This window comes from Schistosoma haematobium, chromosome 5 (assembly GCF_000699445.3).
Source record: "Schistosoma haematobium chromosome 5, whole genome shotgun sequence".
Lineage (NCBI taxonomy): Eukaryota > Metazoa > Platyhelminthes > Trematoda > Strigeidida > Schistosomatidae > Schistosoma > Schistosoma haematobium.
This window is the reverse complement of record NC_067200.1, coordinates 3562479-3587731: the sequence shown is the minus strand read 5'-3', so window position 1 is coordinate 3587731 and position 25253 is coordinate 3562479. Positions and strand designations below refer to the sequence as shown.

Genomic DNA, 25253 nt, shown 5'->3' with positions numbered 1-25253 from the left:
CCGGACTTTACAACTACTTCGTTATTTCTTAAACACGGACGTTTAGCAAAAATAGTTTAACGCAGACAATTTCCTTTAAATCGGCGACAAATGATGTCGAAGGTTGCCCTAAACTCATATCGTCCTTCCAGTTTTCATCACAATTTTCGTTAAAAGACTTGGTACAATTTATAAAGAGCTGTTTTTTCAAATGTGTTGTCGCTATTAACAGTGCTTAATATTTGATGAAGTCACTTGGAGATTTTTCGAATTTTCATTAAAGCATCGATGTGAGGTGTTCACGTATCGATAGGATAGACCACTCACTAATTATCCATCTACATCATATCAAACAATAGTGTATTTGAGTCTTAAATAGAAATGAACAATAACCAAATACCATACTTCTTTGGGACGAGCATTAACAAGCGCCCATTCACCACCTACTTTGATGGGCGATGTTAAATGATGGAGCGGTAAGTAGGGAGAAAGTTAGGGGCAGCTAAACTAAAATGTGAAATGAAAACTACTCGACTTGGTTTTCACATGTTTATTCATGGATTTATGAATATTTTCGTAATATACACCTCAATATTCACTCTCTCATTGAACAACTTTGCGTTATACATTATTAAGGTGGTAAACAAAAGTATGAGAACTGTCTGGGACCCTTCCATACACATACTAAGTTATAAGAATCAATTGAAATGAGTTACACCGAGTTATATCTTCATATTCTGATATTGATTGCCTTTAGTTAGACAAACATAGGAAATCAGGAAATACTGAAAAACAGTCAATAATTCCAACAATATGCCATGTGGATAATTATTATGTTCTTACCAGTGGCTAATTTCGAGGTGTAATTCTTGAAGTTCTAGTCAGCAGCATTCATCAATTTAAGTTCAACCATGTCAAACGTGAGATAAATATAAATAATGACAATTGATGATGGATTGCATAATATTAGGAACGAAATGTAAGTATATCAATCCGGTGATCCAAAGATTAAGCGGTCATCTCGAGCACTGAAAAACATGGGTTTGATCCCAGTAGGAAGATTCATGAATGTGCACAACTGATGAGTCGAACGCTATCTAGTGACTCCCGTGTTTATATGATAGTCAGAATTAAATCAGTTGGTGATATAAAATTATAAACAATACAATTGCTGAACAAATACTAATCACAAGTACTAAAAATTAGTGTATAATTGCCATGACAATTATCAGAAATAATATTTCATTCATTAATTCGACAAAAATAACTTAAATAGTGTGGTGTATGCTACTTATGTCTGTCGACATAAGTAGTAGGTAACAGCAGTGAAAAACCTTGCAGAAGAAGGCTAAAAAGATAGAACTGAAAGGAACTGAAAGAAATTGCGAATAAGAAGAATCATACAGAATGTGAAGGGCAAATGATGGAAATTTGTAAATAAAGTATTCAGTGTATGATTCTTATGTTTTACCACGGTACCCTGTAATTTTGTACTAAATACATTGGTTGTCCTAAATTGTATTCTCGTTTACTGATATGATGGGTCATCGTCTTGTTTTGGGGATCAATAAATCTTCACTTATACCAGTCTTTGTGTTTTTACTTTCGCGTCGTGGGAATTGCAGTGGTCCCTCGTTTCGAACATAGGTGATAAGAGTTTCCGACATAACAATCAGCGACGAACAGATATAACAAATAGCATTCAATTGACAAGTTATAACATTTACAATAATAATAGACGAATTAACTTACTTCATTTCAACAAGTTCCATATTCTCTTTGATTAATACATCAATCTCTTTACGCATACCAGCTAAATGAATGAACAAGAAAACGTAAAATTGAAAACATTTCATTTCAACATGCAAAAATCAAATATTAAATTAAAACTAATTCTATGATTGATTACTAATTGACTGGATCAACAATAAAAACAAATCAACTATATCATAAATTAAAAACTAATGACTAGGTAGCAGTGAATAAGCATTTCTTTTCAACAATATCATCTTTCCTGTAGTTGCACAAATGTATTTAACATTCATGGTAATAGTAGATCGTATCTATCGTAGATTGATTTTAGTTAATGTGTCATTAAAAAAAGGTAGCACCGGACAACTATCTCATCTTAATATGGAACATTTTGACGTTGGACACCAATGACTTCATCAGGAAGCAAACACAGGACTTTCACGTCTCATATAGAGCATTTCAACATTCAGACTTAACTAAGTTGATATTTTATGGCTTACATTTCAAACTTCAATCAATTTATGAGTAAATTAGGGATTGGATCATAAATAGCATGGAAATACTGAATATTGAATGATGATTATGTAACGATTTTAAAAGGTAGTGAAAAAACTAAAAAGATGGAAATAATTTTGTAGATGAGAGAGAAAGAGATGGATAATAGTTCACATTGGATGAATATGCAGAGAGTAAAGATGGAAAGAACAATTAAATGTCACGATAACAATAGTTAAGAAGAAAAAACTAATAGGAAAGAATAATAAAAACAGTTGACTATTATTAATAATATTATTATTATCAACAATGGAAGACAAAGAAGAAAAACATACGATATGAACTCAGAAGAGAAAACAAGAGGGTTAAGGCAACTATTCATTAATTCAATATGTACATAAAATTAAACTACGATAATGATAACCCATGAAATACATAATTCACTACTATTATGATGTGTACTACTAATGTCGACAGATATAGGTAGTATGCATCATCAATCGAAAGTGAAGGTTAAGATAATTGAAAAGACGAGAAAGAGAACATAGAGTGATTGGTGTGGAAACGAAGAAACAGTCAATTCTGAGAAAATGGATTCCATCAGAGCTGAGAAGGACCTGACGTAAAGGACATTCAGTTACTATCCAATGATCAATCAATTGTAAAGCCAATTTATGTATTACCTATTTGTTTTGATAACGTGATGCGTGATAAACTTTGTCGCAATAAACATTCATACCAAGATCTACACTAATGATGGTGATGATAATTTTTAATAATCTGAAAGAATTGTGTAATATGGATTACACACTGATCTGTCAAATCTTCAAGATAAATACACTTTAATGAATTACTGAACACGATTAATTATCCCAACTGGTCTTATATAATATATTTCAAGATTTTATTGATACAAGTATGTTCCACACGAAACAAAGAGAATATTATCATAGTTGACACCAATAAAATAGATGAATTAGACAAGTATAATATATGCAAATGTAAATGTGAAACACATTTCAATTATTGTTAACAAAACAGAACAAAAAGAAGTGCTGTAGTGTATATTTATTTGTATGTGTGTGTATGTGAGGGGAGGGGGTTTGTTTGGATATACAATAAGTACATAGAAAGTGTAAGATAATAAGTACTCAAACAGTGAACTAGATCACACATGCACATTGTGTAACTATTTTTTCTCTTGTCCGTAAGACAGCATGTGAATGAAGTATTTCACACATTGATACACACTTAAACACTAAACTAAGATAAAAGAAGAGAAGTGCTAAACACTTTTTTTGTGCAGAAAGTGAATGAATGTGAGACAATAAAAAAACCAGATAGAATACAACCATTATCCATTTACTAGAATTAATTTTACAACAGTAGAAATATCACCTACCAAATTCAATGATTTCAAATTCTGAATTAATTGTATTAGGATAATTGTCTAAATATGAAGTCATTAATTTAACAAGGGGACGAATGAGATAGATGTGTACAAAAGAAAATTATATATATATATATATATATATATATATATATATATATATATATATAAAGTAATTAACTTTATACAATGTGTATGTGCAAGGGAAGGGTTATTCAATATCTACTCATCATAATGATCTGAACAACAGAAATCAATTAAGAATAGTTTACAATGTATGTTGACATGATTTGAAAGTAGTATGGGTAATCGAAAAAAAAAATAGTGGGATATTTTCTTTTCATTTATATTCTAAGATATTAACAAGTACAATTGTTCATCAGTATTATATTATTCATAGTTCTTAGGGTCTTTAGATTATATATTACTGACACAGTTTATTGCAAGTTCAAACAACACAGTTTCATAAGTACTGTTTTTCATCTTAAACATTATGAATGTGATGTCAGATGAAAAGTCATTACTCACCAAAGTAAACAGAATGAAATTCGAACATAAGACACAGCAACTAACCACTAAATCTCTAAGGTACTGATCTCTCTATTGTTACATTCATTCTATCTTACTATCAACCATTACAACAGTTCCTAAGACTGATAGATTATAATTAGTCTCGCATTTGCAAAATATCAACAAATGAAACGGGTATCCTGGATTCCACTGCTAGCTACATTTCATCTATTCTATATCAACATTTTTTACCGGTTATCTTTCACACTCATGTAATAGAACAGTAAAACATTACCTTATTATATATTCATTCATCCATTCATTAAAGAGACAAGATATTTTGAAAACAATATTACTTAGTGTAAGTCAATTAAATCTACAAACTATAAAATCTCTCTTATGACGAAAACAAAACGATACTACGATCAGTTTATTCAATACAACTAATAGATTGACAGGTTAATCAATAAAAGATATCACAATATTATATGATGTATACACTTTTAATTCTCAAATAACATCAACAAAATACCGAAAAACGTTGACAACATTTTCAAATAAACAAGAAATAATCAATTAAATAGACATAGAAGAACACTAACAATAATGTACTTAAACGACATTTTAATATCTAGAAATTGATATTTATTAACAATAGAATGTTAGCGACTTGTATTTAGCCTAATTTTTGATGATATTATTTGTATATCTGATTACAGAATATCTATTTCGAGTTGATTGTCAATTACCATTCTTTAGTAAATAGTTAAACTGTGTCCAATTTGCTTATATTGAAGATTTAATAGTGTTCTGGAATCTGAAGAATTGCTTAATCAAAACCAACTGTTCGAGTTTAACTGACAATGTTTTACATAGTTTACATCACAGACTGAGTTAAGTTAGATAAACACTGAAAGCCAAGAAGCAATGGATAGAGGTTTTGTTCTAGTATGAGACTTCTCGGCAGAGTGAATGCATGACCATAAAGGTTAATTGAACCGAATACTTCTGAGTATAGCGAGTACTTAACAACCTTATTGATAAGTTGGTATTCAACAGTTCACATCAACAATTTTAATCAATTCGGAATAATGTCCAACCAACTTCTAATGCCAATGATTAGGTACCTCATACGCGAAATAGTTGGACTCCACCGGTCACAGTTACTCACCAGAACTTAAACAATATTCTCATAAAATTATTCACTAGTGAGCATATGATTATAATCAGTGTAACACAAATGACATACACTCATTGGCTACTCCTAAGAGATGATACATAATACATAGTGTAGATATAATACAACTATTTGATTGTAATTTTATTCAACACTACATTACTCATTATATATATATAAAATACAAAAAACAATGTATAATTATAAAGGCGTGGCAGCTAATATAATTTGGATTAAACTTGTGATTGTCACATCACAAGCTGAATACATATTGATATAAGTAAGAATGAGAAAAAGTAACATGACGAAAGCTTAAGGACGAAAAAGGAAAGTACACAAATATGTAGTGAAACAAATGCGTGTTGTTACTGTTACGCCTTTCACTTGATTACGGTAAATACGGTATACAACGCGTAGAACCCCACAGTCGCAAATCAAAAGACGGGAAAAACAGGGGAAGCAATCATTAGGTAAGAATCAAAAATGTACAGAAAAAGAAGGATATTTATAGTTTTTAGTATAGGTTATAACGTGATTATCATACAGCTCATCCATAATTAGGAAGTTATGCAATTGTCCAACCACTGAATGCCACGTTGATATTCTAGAAGGTTCTACCGTACTCCGATGGAATGGAAACTCTTCGGCTCCCATAGAACCTCCATAGGCTCCGTCGTGCTTTATTGGGAACCGTTTCCAAGAGATATTAAGTTATCCATTGTATAGTAGAGTAGTATTAGAAAGTGCAATTTAAACATAACGTATCGACTAGTAGTGTATTTTGGTTGAAATTGAGCAACAAAAAATAAGGTTTATGAAGAGTGAAGAGTCCCTACTCAAGTACTATGGGTTAATTCATATCTTATAGAGAATTGTCATCAGAATAGTAAACTTCAAGTGTTATTCGTTATGGTTACTCCCTAACTCACTTTCTATTTAGTTGCGTCGCAGATGTTCTTCTAGACATTACACTTCATCTAACTCTTCAAAGACTGACTTCTCACTAAGAGATTAGTCAAACAAATTGGAATGGGTAGATAATATAATCTAATTTGATTATGATAAAGGGGTCCAGGGTTTCCTAAGCATTTAGGACGCATTCCCCTACCTATAAATGCAAATTTTCTCTGTAGGTCTAATCTGAATAATCTTCTAGACTGGTCGCAGTGAATGGAGTAATTGAGTGACTTGACTAATGGTGGAATGTACTAGGCAATTGTTCGTTTTGCATTACTCTACGACTGTGAAGGATGGTTTGTTTAACCGGCTTACGATAGTATGAGTCTTCGAAACAATGTTCGAGTATCGCAAAACGACCGAGTTAGTTATATTAATGCCCATACATAGAGTACTAGGAAAAGATAGCAAATCAATTGATGCGGTAATAAATATTCCACAAATGAAGTGGTTGACAAATGTGTTGCAGTATTACCAACTACAATCTACCTAGACGTGCAGTCTTTGTCGGTGTAAGAGTAAGAATTCTAATGCTGGTCAAATCAAAGTTTGAAACCAGGCTGTGAACTCATTGACAGCGAATCTAAGCCATCACAGTTAAAGCGAAATAAACAAGTATGCATTAGTGAAGTCTCGTTAAATATTTTTCAACCGAAAATTGCATGGAGGAAGTACAATCTATTCCTTAAAAAATATCATATTGAGCTTCTGCATAATAACTATATATATGCTTAATTTGCATAATGATTAACACGTAAATAAAACGAATTCTTTAAGTCTTTATACAAATACATATGAAATTAAAGTATTTCTTATGATCAGAATGAAATGTGATCAAATGTTAGTAGAATGAAATTCATTGATTTCACAATTATTATACACACATTGCATAATTATTCCAAATAAAAAAATACCAAATTTACGTGTAACATACAATTGAAAACCTGGATCTCACTCGCGGAATCGTGTATGCGCACTGCTGAGGAGTCCCATAATAGGACGAAACAACCGTCCGGTGCTTCCAGGTTTTTAATGGTGGTCTAACATCAATCGGTTCAAGATCTCAATCAATAACTTAATAATCTCCACAACCCTATACTGACATTTTCCAAGTGTTGAAAGCTATTTATAGAAGTGTAATATTGCCCAACATGTTTCTGAGATAGAACAAGTACTTCAGTGACAACCGGTAAAGATTGAAAGGATTATACAAAATCATAATGACTGCAGACCTCGCGTTTTAATGAAAACATCAAAAGTGTACAGTATATTGTCTATTATAATCACCGATCCACTATTTGAATGGTTTATAAATTTAGAAAACATCCGTGGACAACATTAAGGCAATGCAATTTATATTTATATTTATATAGTCTCTTATTCACAGTGAAATGTCAACCTATTGTATTTTTAACCTAGATCATATTAATAGCTTTATATAGCTGTTATATCCTAGCGAATGATGGGTAACTTCTGAGGACTATTTATGAACTAATATTATATATATATTCCTACTGTATAACTATTCAGTAACTAGATTACGTATATTCATATTCCTCTTATTATAAGCTTTATTTTGACTAGTATCAGAAGGGGTTTTGTTGAGGTTGTAGTAATTTCAATAGTTCAGATCATGAGTCAATTGAAGCTAGACCACCATGGAAAACCTCAAAGCACTGGATGGCCGTTTCGCCCTATTGTGGGACTCCTCAGCAGTGTGCATCCACGACACCGGATTCGAACCCAGGACCTATCAGTCTCATGCGCGAGCGCTTAACCACTAAACCTATAGATTATTATGATACGATTTACCATTCTTAAGTTATGCCCAGTTTATTAATTACAGTGCCCCACAGTCACAACCACTTTTTGGCTTGAAGTTTTACAAATGTTGTTTCCTATTTTATAGTATGATGTAGTCTCTTTGGCTTGTATATAAACCAGGTATGTTTGGAATAAATTATTCGTATAGTGGGAGGTGGTTTTGGCGTTCTGTTCACAACTAGCAGAGCTACGAGGAAAATAACCAATAAGGACGCTAGGCTGTTCATACCGGTCGATAAGTCATTAGTTTGGCACAATGCTAACATTGTATAAGTCGTATTCCGATCGGCGAATAAGTCACATGATAATTAGCCGGGCTAAAAGATATAACAGTAGAAAACTGCCAAAGAATTTGCAAGACGAATTAACTAAGAATTGCAAATGATAAATAATGCAAACAGTGAATCAGTTATACGATATATAAATGATATGTATTATTCTTACCAGGTAGATCATCGTCGACATTTAGACCACCACCTTCCGACTCCAGAGTATTTGGGAGTTCATCAAACTCAAATCCACCGCTAAAAGAAGTAAGAAAACTATTTAACTTATAGATTTAATCCAATTAGATAGAAAGTTTACATTAACATAAGCCTTTTGTAAAAATAAAAGAACCTATTTGAAGAAAATGATCAAAAATAATTAATCTAATTAGATTCTCCCCCTAAAAATGCAAAATGTTGATTCAGGATTTGGTTGCATCGACACCCGAACCAATGATAGGGAGTGAAGTAGTTCAGCGTGTCGACCGTTTCACTTATCTGGGAAGTCTCATCAGCCCTTGTGGTCTAGTGTGTGACGAAGTCTCAGCCCGGATACAGAAGGTTAGACTAGCTTTTACCAACTTGCGTCATTTATGGCGTATGTGAGATATCCGTCTACCAACTAAAGGACGGGTCTACTGCACAGCAGTCCGTTTCGTCCCACTTTATGGCAGTGAAACATGGCTGGTAAGAATAGAGTATATTCATAGGTTACTAATATTTGATCATAGGTGTCTTAGAAACATTGCTCGTATATCCTGGGACCACCGGATAAGTAACGCAGTTGTTAGGAAACGGGTACTAGGTAAGGATAACAAATCAATTGATGAAGTAGTGAAACTTCATCAGTTGAGATGGCTGAGACACGTGTTACGTGTGCCCAACCACCGACTGCTCCGACGTGCGATGTTGTATGGTGTAGGAGTAGGTTGGAAGAAAGCTAGGGGAGGCCAGACCAAAACATGGCACAAATTCATTAAGTCATTGACAAGTGGACTGAACTATGTTGGTAGGTGTAAACTACCTGGTTGGGGACAGCGAGATGATGGCGACCGATGTTAAGAGACCCTGAATGACAGGGTTCAAAATCATTTGCAATGGCGCAGGTGCATCCACACTTTGTGTTCTCCAAAATTCTAATCTTCTGAATTCTTCATGTCTCTTTCTTTTTCCTCTCTCCAAATCTGCTTCACTGGATTATACTTCTTGAATAAAATCTTCAAATCCTAATGTTTCCGATTACTGCTTATACTCTTACTGCATCTACCACTATGGGATTTGAATCAACAACTGCGTCTCTGTGCTAATGTGGTATGGCAACTTGAACTGATGTACGTACGTAGGTACAAAGTCCGACGTTGTTACTGACTGACTGACTGAATGAGATTCTATCGCTAAACTCGATGAAGCTATTATAGAGATTAATACAGTGTTCACAAGAAGGAGATTTCAAACTGATGGAGTATAACTAAGACAACATGCCTACTATTCATTGATTAGATGAAGGGAAATTTCAATTAGAGAATTTTGTAATTGATTATCTACAAACCTTGAACTACCTAGAGATCCCATGAATAATATTGTGGAAGTTGGCTCTTTGTTATTAGCCACTCAGAACACAGGTGACACAAAATAGTAATGTATAGAAAAAACAATATCGTAGCAACAAATCAACTAGATTTGTGTTAGCGACTTCAAGATCATAAATAATGAAAATTACAACGCTAACTGCAGACCATCTTACGGCCAATATGAGCGACCATGCAATAATTCATTGTTTATAAAGGTGTAAGAGTGAATGGCTGCAAAACATTACACAAGTGCACGAAATAAAATGATGTTCCTATGTAACTTAAGGCTTCATAAAACAATAAAGGGCAGATTCCTTCTTCAGTGATTCGACGCTTAAACTTAAACCGATAGTGCAATTAGTACTTCAATGGACTATAGATACAGATGTAATTACGGCTGCAGCTGTAACTGAGGTTTCTAGCAAGAGAAGCACATAGAATAACTAAGTGGTTTCTTTAATCTAATTGGTTGTTTCTTGGTGCCCGCTATACAAGTCTACAGAAAAAGACAGTTTCAATGCTTTCCCAATATACTATCTTCCATACTGATCCCTTCGATTCAGCAAATATGATCGGCAGTCAGAAGAACAAATTTTTATACCGAATTTACTTTGATTTTAAAAGGTAAGAACCTATCAGTAAATTTGACAAGTTTAGTAATCATGCTCTATTTGCATCAAGTGACAAGAAGTTGAATAATTCATCGGTTCAGATGACTTAAAACAGAATCACATAAATTTGTATTATTATCAATTCGGCACTGACACATCACTATTTGACTTGTACGTTGTATTATTCTATGTTATACAAGCGTAATTCCAATTTTCTTTTAGTGTATGCATTTATCAAAGAACTATACAACTTTATTTCATTCTCAATGTGTACATGAATACTATAATGTAGTCACGACTTCCAAATAGAATTAAACACCAATCTTGAATTCTACAAATAGCTGATATTCACATTGGTTGTCTATGAAGGGATTAGGCTGTTTACAACATTGACAATACTTAATAAGTTTCTCGTATCCAAAATTACATTATAATATAGAACACTCATTCATTAAATGGACGTAAAAATAACTAACAGTGCTGGGTACATAATATTCTGAATAATGTCATCAACAATTCCAAATATTCTCAAAATTTAATTTAGCTTACTGGAAAGATAATAAATAACTTATTTTATGTGTACTTTAACAACTGATAATATTACATACAATTTAGTTATTATTATTATCATTATTATTATTATTAATGGCTTTATTCAACACTATAATTTTGGTACTATATAGAATTCTCAGCACAAAGTATTTCAACAAGTTTCCTTTTCTTATTTCATGATCGATCATGACAATAAATATTGATTGATCGCCAGCTAGATGTTCAGTCAGTCAGCTACAACGTAGAACCAGGTACATATATGCCATCAGTCTAAATTGCCATACCTCATTAGCACAACAAGATGAACACCAAATTCATAGAAGTAGTTATTTCAATGGTAGTAATATATAAGAGAAAGATTGTGCATAAGGATATAATACAGGAAGGAAGAATTAGTTCGTAAGAAGAAGAGTATGAAGCAACTTTAATCTCATGGGTTAAAGGAAAACAAAGAGCGTATACACGAACAGCATTGTGATTGATCCTGAGCCATGTTACACAGAGTCTCCAACTGTTAGTTACAATAGTCGCGCGGACCCAACAAAGTAGTCTACATCTACCAAAATGGCTCAGACTAGAAGTTATTGACTTGAAGGATTGATACCATGTTTTGGTTTGGCCGCCCCTAACTTTATTAGATGTTAGCAGTTGAGAAATCCATATTTGAATAATGTTCATTCTTTTCAAGGCTCATAACCAGCCACCACGATGCCTCTGATTGTACTTTTTTGTACCTTAGACGTATACGCGCCTGAATATGTTATGATACTAATAGATATAACAATGTGTTAAAACAAACAAAATCAGACTTGTTGAAATATCTAAATAGATGACAGGAACGGGTAGCCCAGATATTCAAGCAGGCCACCAAGATGTTTGAGGTCAACTATCGTTTTTTCAATGATCAATAAAAGTAAAATGTCTAGCATTATCTGCCACTTTTCCGTTTGTTTAGCTTGTGAGTGTAGCATATAGGGCTATAATTCTCACTGAGTATTTCATTTCTGTCATCTAAAGCTATTTATGTATATCTTTTAGTAACATATCACAGTAGAATATCTCAAATATCTAGATGAAACAAACAAATTAAATGAAAGTTAGAGTTTGAAATGAAATTCTTAGTGAAAAAGTATACTTTCATATTCACCAAATGAACGGAAAAATATCCGACAATACGCAATACATTTTGTATATTGATCAATGAAAAACGAATAAGTTACAAATTCACAAACGTATATCCTGTCATTTCTCTATGAATGCTTTAAAACTAACTTATAAACCAACCAAAGAAGAAAGACAAACAATCTGTTTTGATAGGAAAACTGAAAATTTAGTTTACAAGAGAGAAACAAATGAGAAATAATGACAATTATAATAAAAGAGATGATGTGAACATTATCATACAGAACAAATTCTAACCTGTAAGAATTATGCTTAAAATCATTTCAAAAGTTGAAATACAACTCTATTTCTCAAGAATTACTTCGACAAGTTTAATTTACCGACAAATGTGTACTATATATATATACACCAAGATTTGAACCAGCCATCAAAAATAATTAACACGGTCAAGTTCAATAAGTAAACATGATTGAACAAGTGTGTTTAGTATGGATTTGCCTGTTAAAACCTTATTTTATGTCTTTAATTTCATGAAGTTAGCTCAGACTAGTCTACTGAGTGAGATATTGGAATTATTCGAAAATATCAATCGCTAAAATTATTTTATATAGATAACTTTTACATCTCTGGAATAACCTACCACAATCTCTCCGTACGATAAAATCACTCCCATTATTTATTCGCTGCATCGATGCATACTGCTCCTCTGAAAATGCATTGAATGGTCTAGCACCTGTAAGTGTATCTCATTCCACAAGTAGTATTATAGGAACTTTGAATATTTAGCCATTTTTATTAGTGTATTCCCTAAGTAAAACCACCTACTTGCTGTCACTTTATGTTAACATCGTCCCTAGCAAGTTTAACTAATTTGAATAACATCAACAGTATATCACTGTGTCACACGACACACGCATTTAGGTAGACCTGATTGATATATTTTGATAATTACTGCTTTGTTGTTCCATGCTCTCTGTTTTCGTTTTAATTTCTTTCGTTGTAGATAATTATCATTAATTCGATCTGGCACACGAAATGATCTTAATTACACCGTTCATAAATCAACGGGCTGTCCATTTAAGAAATATTAAAAATTCCCGGCTGATGCATTGGATCGCTGTAATACATGTGCTGCCTAAACAACTACTGAACTAGTGTACTTAAAACTTTCTTCTATCACATGTTTGTTCTGTACATCTAATGTTACTATTTATATCAAATTGATCATGCCTGTAAACTGGCGTGAATTCTGTAATTATTATTTTCAGAATATAAATTACTATTATTATCTGTCTGTTACTGATTAGCAGATAATTTGAATGTTACAACATTTGCGGAAAAAGCTACTACAAATATTAAAAGTTATACGAGAAAACGAATAGACAGAGAGAAAATAACCAGAAATACATCATTCATTGAGATGTTAGATGGTTGGAGGAAATCCTGTTTGAAATAGTTTCCGCGTTGGTTGACATTTGTCGTGGCGAGGTATATCTCCAATATCGGGGGAACGGATGCTTCTCTTAGGCTTTTAATCCGAGTCCCTTAGCTTCAAAGTTTGAGAAGTTATCAATGAGTTATTCAGGCAGTAAATGTAGTAGGAGTGAGATATTTACAACTGAATAATGACCGAGTAGTGACCACTGTCATGCTTATCCAGTGACTTAGCACTGATCGAATCTTGTCGATTAAATAGCCACTAGATAAGTGGTACTGCTTTAGAATGTGAAGTTGGATGATGCAGGTTAGAATTCCATCCATTTCCTCGAAATTACAGGCACGCCATGTTGGCTAGCGCCAACTAGCAGAAAACCAAAGTCAACCGAGGTTTCCTGTTCACTACCTCTGAACAACAAACACTAAAATAGTGAATGAGATGTTGGGTCACTTAAACTGGTTAACGGACACATTGCAACTTGATCGATCGAATCCGATCAACACTTTAAGGACTAGATAGGCATGATAATACTTACTCCTCAGTCCTTAATCAAAAATATACACATCATCCGCATAATTGTATCATTAATCACTCGATTTTATATATTTTTTTAATACTTAACTGATATAGACTTACCCAGTAGTATCATAGCCAACACCAAGTGAATTCGAATGAACTGCTGAAATATTAATGTACAATAATTAAAGCTTATGTATAGAGATTGAAATAATGGAAACTAACCATCACATTGAAATGATAGAGTGATATTTGATATTAACATTGTTTTTAACATGCCGTATACCAAGAATCTGTGGCACAATTGAGGTATTCGTTTGCTAAACAAGAGGTGGGTATATCATGTATTGTAGTCTGTTATGTTTTAATTTATGACTGTGAAATTAGGAGAAACTTCCACAGACTATAGTTATTTGATTATACAGAGATCTTTGGGGCATAGCCCACATTCGAAGGAATCACTAAGTTAGTAACGCTGAAGTTACACGTAGTGTCAGGTAAAAAGACAAATCGATTGACGATGCTGTTGAGGCGTTCAAGACATGTATTACGCACGTCTAGCCAGCTCCTACTCTGACCTTTGGGCACTAAATTTGCATTTAATGGTTTGTAGTTTTAACTTCAATTATATGACGAAAGATTAAAAGGAATCGATTCAGTAATAAAAACTTGCATATAGATAGTTTTTGAAACTAAAGTTGCCTAGAAGATTTATAGGAAAAAATTAACACTGTTTGAAGTGAATAGTGATAAATTCTAATCTCAAAGTGAACATTGACTCATTAGGATGCAAGTAAATTCAGCTGACAATCTACCAATAGATCGAAACTCGCGGCCTGTATTTTACTGCTACTAATAATTTATCTATTCTATAAAAGTGATATACATATGAAATCAAACAATCTATCTCTTAGCTAGATGATCTAAAAAGTTTCAAATACTACAAATTACGACAATATTAATTTTAACCTCCTAACAAATATCCCAATAAATCCAAAAAGGCAAAGAATAAATATAGTTGAATATAGATATCAATATAAACGTTAAATGATGATAAAGGGTGAAAAACAGAATAATCAAAATAAGAAAGGATATGGTCTATGTTATAATAAGATCAAACACCACTTACTAGATGATCCATTTATTGTTGAGCCTTGATCATGATTAGTTGATCCAGTTAAATTATACTTAGATGAATTCATTGATAATTTACGTGGTGAATTTCTCTGAATAGAATTATTCAATGTATTTCTTGATTGTTCTTGACTATTGTCATTATGATTAATAAATTTGATTTGTTCAGTTAATTCAACATTAGAACGTATTAATTCATTTAGATGTTCATGTAGACGATTCTCTTCTTTTTTCCATTCTTGTTCTTTTACCTCTAAACGTGAAACTGAAATTGAACCAATTTACAACAAAAATGTATCACCAGTAAAAGATTGTTTTAATGAACAAAAGAGAGCAGAGCAAAGAAGATAAAATTAGATTTAAAAAAAGACGAAGGCAATAGATCACAAATATAATGCCGTATTATACGCTATCCGATTCTAATACTGATACACATACTTCTTATCAGCGAAAACTCGAACTAGCTACTAAGTGAGAAGTCTGAGAGTGAGAGGAAAGCATTCTATTAGGTAATCAAATCGATAAATAACTGTAAACTCATTTATATATAATGTTCCGCAGAAATCTAAACTACACTTTCTTTTTACCTATAATGTGTTAAATTCCTTAGAAAAGGAAGCCAAATCTTGCTCAATCGCGTGTGCTTATTATCTGCACGACGTCTGACTGGTCCATTGTATCATATACAATGAGTTAGAAACTGTAATACAAGTGAGTGAGTGGATAAACACCAGCTGAATTGATCTAGTTGAGTAGTGGCTCAGTCGTTAAAGCATTTGAATTTTAGCCGTTAGGTCACTGATCTCAACCATAGTCCACCTATTTAGATTTATGCAACTGGATAGTGTATCACTAGCCCATAGAGTAACAGTGTGGCTCGAAGGCGAGTATAGGAATATGTGCCTAGTGAGCGAGTTACATACAATTTAATTGACTATCAGTGAATATAACATAAATTGTATCAGTATAATCAATAATGTAAATAATTAGATATATAAGTACAAATTTATGTCACTAGGCTTTGAAGTACACTAGATGAAGGCTAACAGTATTATTACGCTGTTTAAAGCCAATATAAATGAACCACATTTCTAATCTGTAACTTAATGGTCGAAAAGCCACCTTCCAAGACAGTTTATTGGTTAATTCGTTTAATTTTTAACTAATAAATTATAGGCTTACATCCTGTTTCATTTATTTTAATTTAGATGTCTGAATAGGATCCCCAGTCATCAAAAAAGCAATAAAGCCCACAAGAAAAATTACATGAAACAAAACTGAAGATCTAGTAAAACTGACCAGTTAATGGAAGTGAAGTAGACAGAATAAAATATGAACAATCAACTTGAATGACTGCAAATCGAATGTTTGAACTTATTATATCACAGCTTCACAAGATACGATATTCACAATGAAACCTATAATATTTATTTATTTTCTGCCATAAATAATGAACCCATCAACAATATGTTCATACGCCACTGATTCCCTCGGGATCGTGGAGTTCATGTGGAACCATGGTTTTTCAACTCCGCTAGGTGGATCCTTAGTACACACTAACACAGTCTTAGCTTCTCATCCTTTCAATTACATCAATAACACCACCGCCGTCAGAAGTCAGTGAGTAGAATTTCCTTTGCAGCGAGTATATACACGTGGCCACGTAGGCACTATATGTATATAAATTGCATTCATTGGTAGTTATCATATTTCCTTTAATAATATACTTGAGGTGATCAGTAATATTTATTACACGATTTCAAATAGTTTAACGGTCAAAAAATAAATCAAATGACTTCAACCATATATTTATAATACTAAATGTAAACAATGTGAGTTAAGGTGGTCACGAGATGTAAGCTTGACAAAAAAAGACACTTTTCTATTTCATCAGACAATTATTGAATACTTAAAATCACATGTACACACTGGAACTGACATACAGTACGTAATGATATATTATCAAGTGTTATTTTTGTTGTTTATTATTCAATAGTAAATTTAAATTAATCTAAACTGATAATCAAGGATAAGTTTATGTACTTGAAGATTTGAAACAGATATTTATACCTAAGAAGCTAATGGAGTAGTGTATAATAGTTAAAGCGCTCAAGTACGGGTTCGAATTCCGTTCCATTCACTTTGATTCCCAGGATATTGGTAATATCACTAACCTTCCATAAAACCACTATGGTTCAAAGCTGTGGACGTAAATATTTACTTCTTAAATGTTTTAATAACATCAACTGGTTACCTAAATTGAAGTAAACAGTTGAGATAAGATTCCATGTGTAGTTGAACAAATATTACCTTTAAACAGTAAAGGATGTATATCAATCCAATTAGTATGTACAGTCAAGTTAATAAATAATACTTTAGGTAAAAGACACAAATCAATCGATGAGAATGTAAACTTAGTGGGATATGGTAGTACATGTATGTTCAACAGTAAAAAAGTACTTAGTGCCCTACAAGATTCCGACTTCCACAAACTAGATCAATTTCCAGTTGTATCAAGTGACAGACAACAATCTAAATACTCAATCATATTCTACCCTGAAGACGTGAATAATGCACACATCAAGCGTAGATTAACTTAAACGATATTAAGTAATCTACAATAAAGACTGTCAAATTATTCCTTGTGTGTGATGAGATAACTCACTGAAGAATGAGAGGATTGAATCACTTTGTTAGTTATATCCATAACTAACCAATCAAATCGTTGCTTAGGCTCGCACCACGTCAGTCTGGTCTGATGTATCTGCAGACTATCCCTAATGCATGTAACCTGTCAATTGAAGGACATTATTATCCTGTTATATTATTGTGACTCAATTTTTATTCGTTTCGATAAGACAAGCAATACTGGTCGAAACGGATAAAGTTGTCCTTGTTCTGACTATAACTTTGACATAGACTCTGGGGTCGCCAGGATCGCATTTACAGTCCTAGTAGAATATCTGTACAACAAATTAAATTCTACAACTTCACAGATTTGATAGAACTGTTGATTTGATGCAACTCATTCACTAAGCAGTGCACGTTTTGGGGATTGTTTTTCAGATACTATTCGTGTGTATGAAGGTCAGTGATGCTACTCAATTATCCAGACCAGAAATAAACGGGACGAGATTCAAACCTGTAATCTACTGGTTGAGAACGGAATGTATTAATTACGAAGCTATCACTATGCATTATTGATTCCAGAATCTCAAATTGTATGTTCTTTGATATTGTAAAAAGAATCTATAAACACACGATGCTGAACCTCTCAATTACTAGCATGGTGTTGCTGCAAGATGTCAGAAATCCTTCGGATACAATGATAATCAAACACAGAGTCGTCTAACATTCACAATTCGGAGGCCAGATCTCACAACCATAGAGCAAAACTCGCACCGACGCGTTGTAGATCAGAACTTTTACAGCCAGACTAACATCACGAAGGCACCAAAGGTGGCCCAGATTGGAATAAGCCAATCTGGCTTTCACTATACGTGCATTGATCTCATCACTTACACCCCAACCAGCACTTATGCAGCTACCCAGATACACGAACTTCTCGACTACGTCTATCTGCTCATCATCCAGGGTGAGTACAGGATTGGAATCCTGCCAGTCTTGTAGAAGTACTTTGCACTTCGAAGGTGCAAAGCACATACCATACCTACGGACACTGATTGCCAACTGATTAAGTGCGGATTGCATGCCTTGGGCATTATCGCACAGTAAGACAATATCATCCGCATACTCAAGGTCGAGAAGTCTTTCTCCAGGCAACAGATTCACACCACCATTAATTACATCCATCAGAGCTGTTTCCAGAATGTCATCGATGGCAAAGTTGAAAATGAATGGTGAGATTGAGTAACCCTGCCTAACCCCACTGCTCGAATGGAACAATAGAGAGAGGTGGTTGTATGCCCTCACTCTACCTGACGTGTTTGTATAAAGGGCTTCTTCAAGATGTTAATGAATTTCTCAGACACACCCTTTTTCAATAGACAATCCCAGAGAACAGTCCTGTCCAACGAATCGAAGGCAGCCCTGATGTCAAGAAACACTACGATTGTTGGCAGGTGATAAGTATGACAATGTTCTAACATTTGGCGGAGGGTGAAGATATGATCAATACATCCTCGACCAGAACGAAAACCAGCCTGCTCCTCACGAGTCAATCTTTCTCGGGTTTTGAACAATCTACCAAGTATGATGGAAGCCAGTAGTTTGGACGCGATCAGAATCAGACTTACCCTCCAGTAGTTGTCGTAGAAACGACGTGAAGATAGGGACAACTATCGGCTCGTTCCACGGTGTTGGAATACTCTCGGATTCATGGACCTTTGTCAACAACTCAGTCAGTTCCTTAACCAGAAAGTCACCATCGTCTTTAAGAAGGGTCGGAGTTCTTTGTAGACTGCTGCCTCATCAGGTGGATTAGTCCTCACCGGACATGGATGGTAGGATAGTCTGATCGATGTTGTCGAGGTAGCAGACTAGTAGAACGGTTCCTCGAAAAACTCTGCTCATCGTCCAACACGTCAATGGGTGTTATAGTTTAGCATCCCGTCAGCTCCATGGATTGTTTCACTCACAACAGACTTCTTTATGCAAGTGACTTGGGTGATTTGAAAGAGCTTCCGGTAATTACCGAAGGCAGCTGCTGTTTCTATCTCACTAGCACGCTCCGACCACCAGGCTTCTCGGTCCCTACACAAGCTTTGCACAATTTCATTACGTAAACATCTTTGTTAATGGTCAACCTCACATTCAACCGGAGTATACCGATGGTCTTCAACCAGTTGTAAGCAGCCTGAAGAAATCCAGTGCTTATAAGCAAGACGTTTCGCGAAGCGGCAAGCGACTTTACTCGCCGTTTTCATGGCGTCATGTAATTGCGACAAATGCCCATCTACACTTTTCGGTGGACTGACAGCTAGCCTTGAACCTAGCTCGGTTTGACAACTAGTTGCAACATAAACTGCAACCAATTTTCTGACATCGATCCGTTTAGGATGATAAATTTGTTGTCCACTGAAACGTAATATCAGCGCAAACAAGGACATGACCACAATCCCGATAGGTACTACAAAGGGAGAGGCGGTTTTGTACACAACCACGTCAATGGTAGCTGATCGCGAGGTGATCAACCTGAGCCCAGATTCAAGATGCTGAGGAAGAACGCCAGGTAGCACATTGGCGATGACTGTGCCGAAAGTTAGTGCTAGCCAGAAACATGTTGTGGTCTGCGCACAGTTGAAGTAGACGGTCACCGTTATTTGACCTTCGACCACCAACAAGTACCCATCCGCCACCCAAATGACTCTCTTTTGTGCTTAGACGCCCGATCTGAGCATTCAAGTCTCCGGTAAGTACTACAATAGCTTTCCGACACACTTTCTGTAGAAGAACTGTTAACTAATGGTAAAACATTCTTGATCGCACACTATAAATGTGAGGGCTAGTTGTCCAAGCCGAATTAGCTAGACTGAGGGGTTCGAATCCAAAAATTAGTGGCTAAACGTCAAAAGAATCAACAAGTAAGATCCTAAAGTAAACCTGATTGTAATATCATAGTTTAAGATTACACGTAAGAAAATAAAGGTAACGCGATTTGACTCAATGCACTAATTCACCCCTTTTATTGATGGTACCACGTCCACTTAATTATTATTTAGGTACTAGTCAGCTTAGTTTATACAGTTAGACATTTAGTTAACAACCTTAACTGCAAAGTACAACTACTTGATCATAATTAAATGGTACCAATTTGCATCAGTCAGTAACAATACCACGACATAAAATGTCACCGAAAAGGTCGAACATATCTAGACAGATTTTATTGCTTAAATATAACTTCAATGTGATTATTTATGATTATTTAAAATATGTACATAGAATGTGAAAAAATATAGGTATAGGAAATAAATGAAAAAAACAAACCTTGATCTTTAGCCAACTGAAGTCTCAATTCCGTTTGCCGACAAGATGTGGATAATGACTCATTTTTTGCCTCATTCACCTTTCTCTCTTCATCAAAAGCATCCTCTGCATTTAGTAAACGCTAAAGTTTCAAATTTGCATCGAAAGTAAGTTTAATGAGTTTAAAATTGAGCAGAACCAAGTGAAAATTTTATCACAAAAATATGATATTTGAAATATGATACACTCTTTTAAGCCCCTACGAACGGTAATCATGCTACAGCTTACACCCAGTTCAGAGGTAAAAATAATGATGTATGATGTGACAGTATACGGTCAACCTTCCAACACCAGCTTTGTGATCATTGAATAGCACAGAAATCATTTACTAACAAACCGTATACACTATGTCAGTATACAATGCCCCCCAAATGCCCTCGTACGGCCGAGGGTGAGAAGTTCGCTCCCCTTCTCGAAATGCTCTCACATGGTCACACGTATACAGCCACTGCCAGCGGAGTCCTCGCAGCGGGAGTGTTGTTTATGAAATTGAGAGGACGGAAAGCGAATGTCCAGCGCGGAAACTGGGTTGGTGGGCACAGAGGATCCACCTAGAAGAGTCGGAAAACCACAATTTCAAACCAATGGTGTACATGGGCTCCAGGATCCTGAGGGAACAAATGGAGTATGGACCTACTGTTGGTCACCGGCTACCATGAGACTGCATCTCCTGACGTTGCTCCACTGCCTTATGGATTAGACATTTAGGTCTAAGGCTCCGAGTGTGACTCCCTAAGAAAACCATCTGCTTCAGTTTGAACACCCGAGCAGAATCACAGACCACACACAAATTAATTGACTTGTGTAGCACATATGTATTCGGTGCTCCTTTGTACTAATATTTATATGTTCAATAAATAAATACAATATTTTATAATATGGATGCATACAAGACAGTCGACAGTAAACGAAATTAACTATATATATATATATATATATATATATATATATATATATATATATATATATATTGTAGAATGATTTTTCCAGTTTCTTTCGTGCACAGTGGGGACACGCGAACACAAGATGGAGGACAATGTCGAACTTTAGCATGGAACTACGGATGACAAAGAACCCAGTTTTGAACCTGTGTTAAGTAGGGTGAATGTGTAACAGGCTACGTATATCCGAGATGCTGGCTGAGAAGTTTAAGTTTACACAAACCATAAGGTGTGACATTATGCCGTAAAAGACCAAATAGATAACCTTTTATGGTAGTAATATTTATTATCTGATTTAGTAATTATTAAAGTTCGAAACATCAATTGGACAAATTTTTTTCTTCAAAATTCACTCACCATTTCGGACTGTTTTCGAGCAGCCTTTTCAGCAGTAAGTTGGTCATAAATATGCTCATTCTCTTCACGTAATTGTCTGACTTCAGCGTGGTATGCAGATTGATCTTTATATAGGTCATCCAAATTTTCTAGTAGACTAATTATTAATGGCATTAAACGTTCAACAACGGGTAATCCATAAGCCTCAATCATAGTTTCAAACTCTTTGTATATACCAGAAGCTATACACTGAACTCGTTCCGACATGACCACTGAAACATGTGAGCTACGATCTAATTCGTTGAAGTTTGAGGATAAATAAACATCGTCAATATCATTAAAAGGAGGCTTCAAGTTGAGTAATTTCTTTTCTAATTCAGTACCACCATTCGCAATATTTTCATGAACTATTGCACTTTCAGGAGAATGAGACATTCTAACTGGAAATATTCAAAAACAGTAATAATAAAGACTCGGCAAAGTGGTGATCTTCCAATTTAATATTGTAATGAGAAGAAAATTTGAAGTACAATTGCAAATGGCAAGAAAAAGATAAACCGTGATAATAAGAGCAGGTAGTTACCAACAGTGATTCGGCGCTGAGTACATTAACCTGAATTGGATAAAACAGATTACACAAAAGACAACGGAATTAGCACGAATATGTATTGGTTTAAACTCCCACACTTTACAGTGGGTATAGTAATGGAGTGAAAATAATACTCATGTTAGTCGTAAACTAAACACGGAAAAGATAAAACAATAAATTCGTGTTAACATTACGCACTACTGTATCATTTAACACTGCATATCCTTAATTTGTAGTCATCGTTCTAAATAAACAGCCAGAATATATAGTGAACTGTAGTTATCTTCCCTTTACTTATGTTGACTATACATGGAAATAAGTATATGTGAACGATCAACGACTGTCTGGTGGTATGGTAACAGTCAGTTTTACTCCACCCTAAGAGTTACTATATTATCGAAACTACTTTGCCATAAGTTATTACATATAATGAAATTCAACGGCTATTTGGTCATTGTTAGCTAATCTGCAAATAAAAATTGCAGCTTTCACTTTGTAGATAAAACTGTGTGTATTTAAGAAGCAAATCAAATTCACTTGTGCTTTTCAGGATATATACGTATATATACATGAATATATTCGTGTATTATGAAAGCATATACCTTTGCATAGTTAAAGGTGTACACCATCAGTGTCAACCTAATAGACTATAAACTAAACCAAAGAATTCACTTATAGCTGTAGCTTTCCAAGTTGAGTTAGAAAACAATAACGCCAAGTTTACCTTGGAACGACTAACACTGTAACGATGTATTATTGGCGTTTGTTTGAAAGCAGGAGAGATTTAAAAACAACAACATGCAGACCAGGGCCAGTGAATATCGGAGGAAAAACATGACGTGCCAGCAATAACGTATATATTTCAAAAATCGGATAACGCGGTTATGTTACAAAAGAGAAAGCTTGTTTACAAAAGTCTCATAAATTATTTGCAAGTCCAGTTCACCCAGGCCTTGTTTTTCTTGCAGCACATATGTAAATATTTACCCTTTGTTGCCCTGTTAGAAAAAAACAAACTCACATTAATAACATTGCACAATGATTTCGAATATTTCCACACAACCTCTCTCTCCATGAGGCACTGTCCTCAGTGTCTGACTGTGGACATGGACATGCTATGTCTTCTTTTGATGGTATTTCGTAATAACTGGTGACAGATGAGGGTTTACAAACTGGGTACCTGAATGCACCATCTTTCGGTCTGGTTCCAACTGGTTATAGTGTACTGTTGTAACGTAGTCTTAAGGCCGATGACGGTTGTGTAAGATAAAGGTAGTGGGAGGTCGAATAAGCACAATTTTGTAAGGCCCTTCCCAAGGATGGTGGAAGTTGTTACGTGCTCTTGGTGGAGACAGGGAGGTGAGGCCAAACACGATCGCTAGTTTTTACACCAGCCCGTCAATTCCTCGGTCGCATAAGTCCTCCTGGTTTTGACCAGGCACTACGCGTCGACCAGACAGCTACGAAGATTATTATTCATATATGAATGTATGATACGTGTTCTTGAGCCTCATATAGTAACGAGGGCATTTGTATCCCTTCAGGTAGACGTAATTCATGCGCCAAAGTAGGGTGACGATTGAAAACCCTGTAGACCCATGCAATGGTGTGCAATAAGCTAAGAAGCATTGTAGTAACGCATTATCCCAACATCCAGTCGACTCACTGATGAACGATTGTAGAAGGGCCTTAATGGTCCTGTTTGTCCTTTCCGACAGGCCACTACTCTCTAATAGGTACGCAGTGGCATGTGCTTCTCAGATTTACAATATTTATGATACTTGAAAGACGAGATGACCTCCAGAGTGCACCGAAAAGCAATCAACTTTCAAACTTCCCCGCGCTTTCTTCTCCACGACCTTGAGCGTCCCAGATGATAGCATTCATTCCGTATTTCAAGTGTCGGTAGCTAGCATGGTTCTCAGATATTTGTATATTTACGTAGCCCGCTTAGATCTGAAAACCACCAAAGTCGTTGTTAGCATCATAAACTACGTTCTTTTTCATATTTAGCGTCTTTTACTGCTGTGTAGCACTTTTGAAAAACCGGTCGAACAATTTTGTTGGAGAGTCTATTATAACCGGGTATTTAAATAACATAGCTGAAA

The 25253-nt window shown here is 34.7% G+C and overlaps 1 protein-coding gene across 2 annotated transcripts in view; it reads right to left on the bottom strand.

Moving 5' to 3' along the window:
* Window positions 1-24989, bottom strand: part of UNC16_1 (JNK-interacting protein) — a 59124-nt gene extending 34135 nt beyond the window's left edge. The window contains exons 1-7 of one of the 2 annotated variants that reach the window (XM_051217322.1): window positions 24326-24989; window positions 22578-24292; window positions 21241-21361; window positions 15290-15559; window positions 14281-14323; window positions 8529-8608; window positions 1732-1792 (exon numbers count right to left, since the gene is read on the bottom strand). In XM_051217322.1, the coding sequence (XP_051064705.1) occupies window positions 1732-1792; window positions 8529-8608; window positions 14281-14323; window positions 15290-15559; window positions 21241-21361; window positions 22578-22991 (989 nt within the window). In that variant the 5' untranslated portion in view covers window positions 22992-24292; window positions 24326-24989. Of the gene's footprint in view, window positions 1-1731; window positions 1793-8528; window positions 8609-14280; window positions 14324-15289; window positions 15560-21240; window positions 21362-22577 lie in introns of both variants that reach the window. The other variant, XM_051217321.1, reaches the window with a different exon arrangement.
* Window positions 24990-25253: the final 264 nt, after the last annotated feature.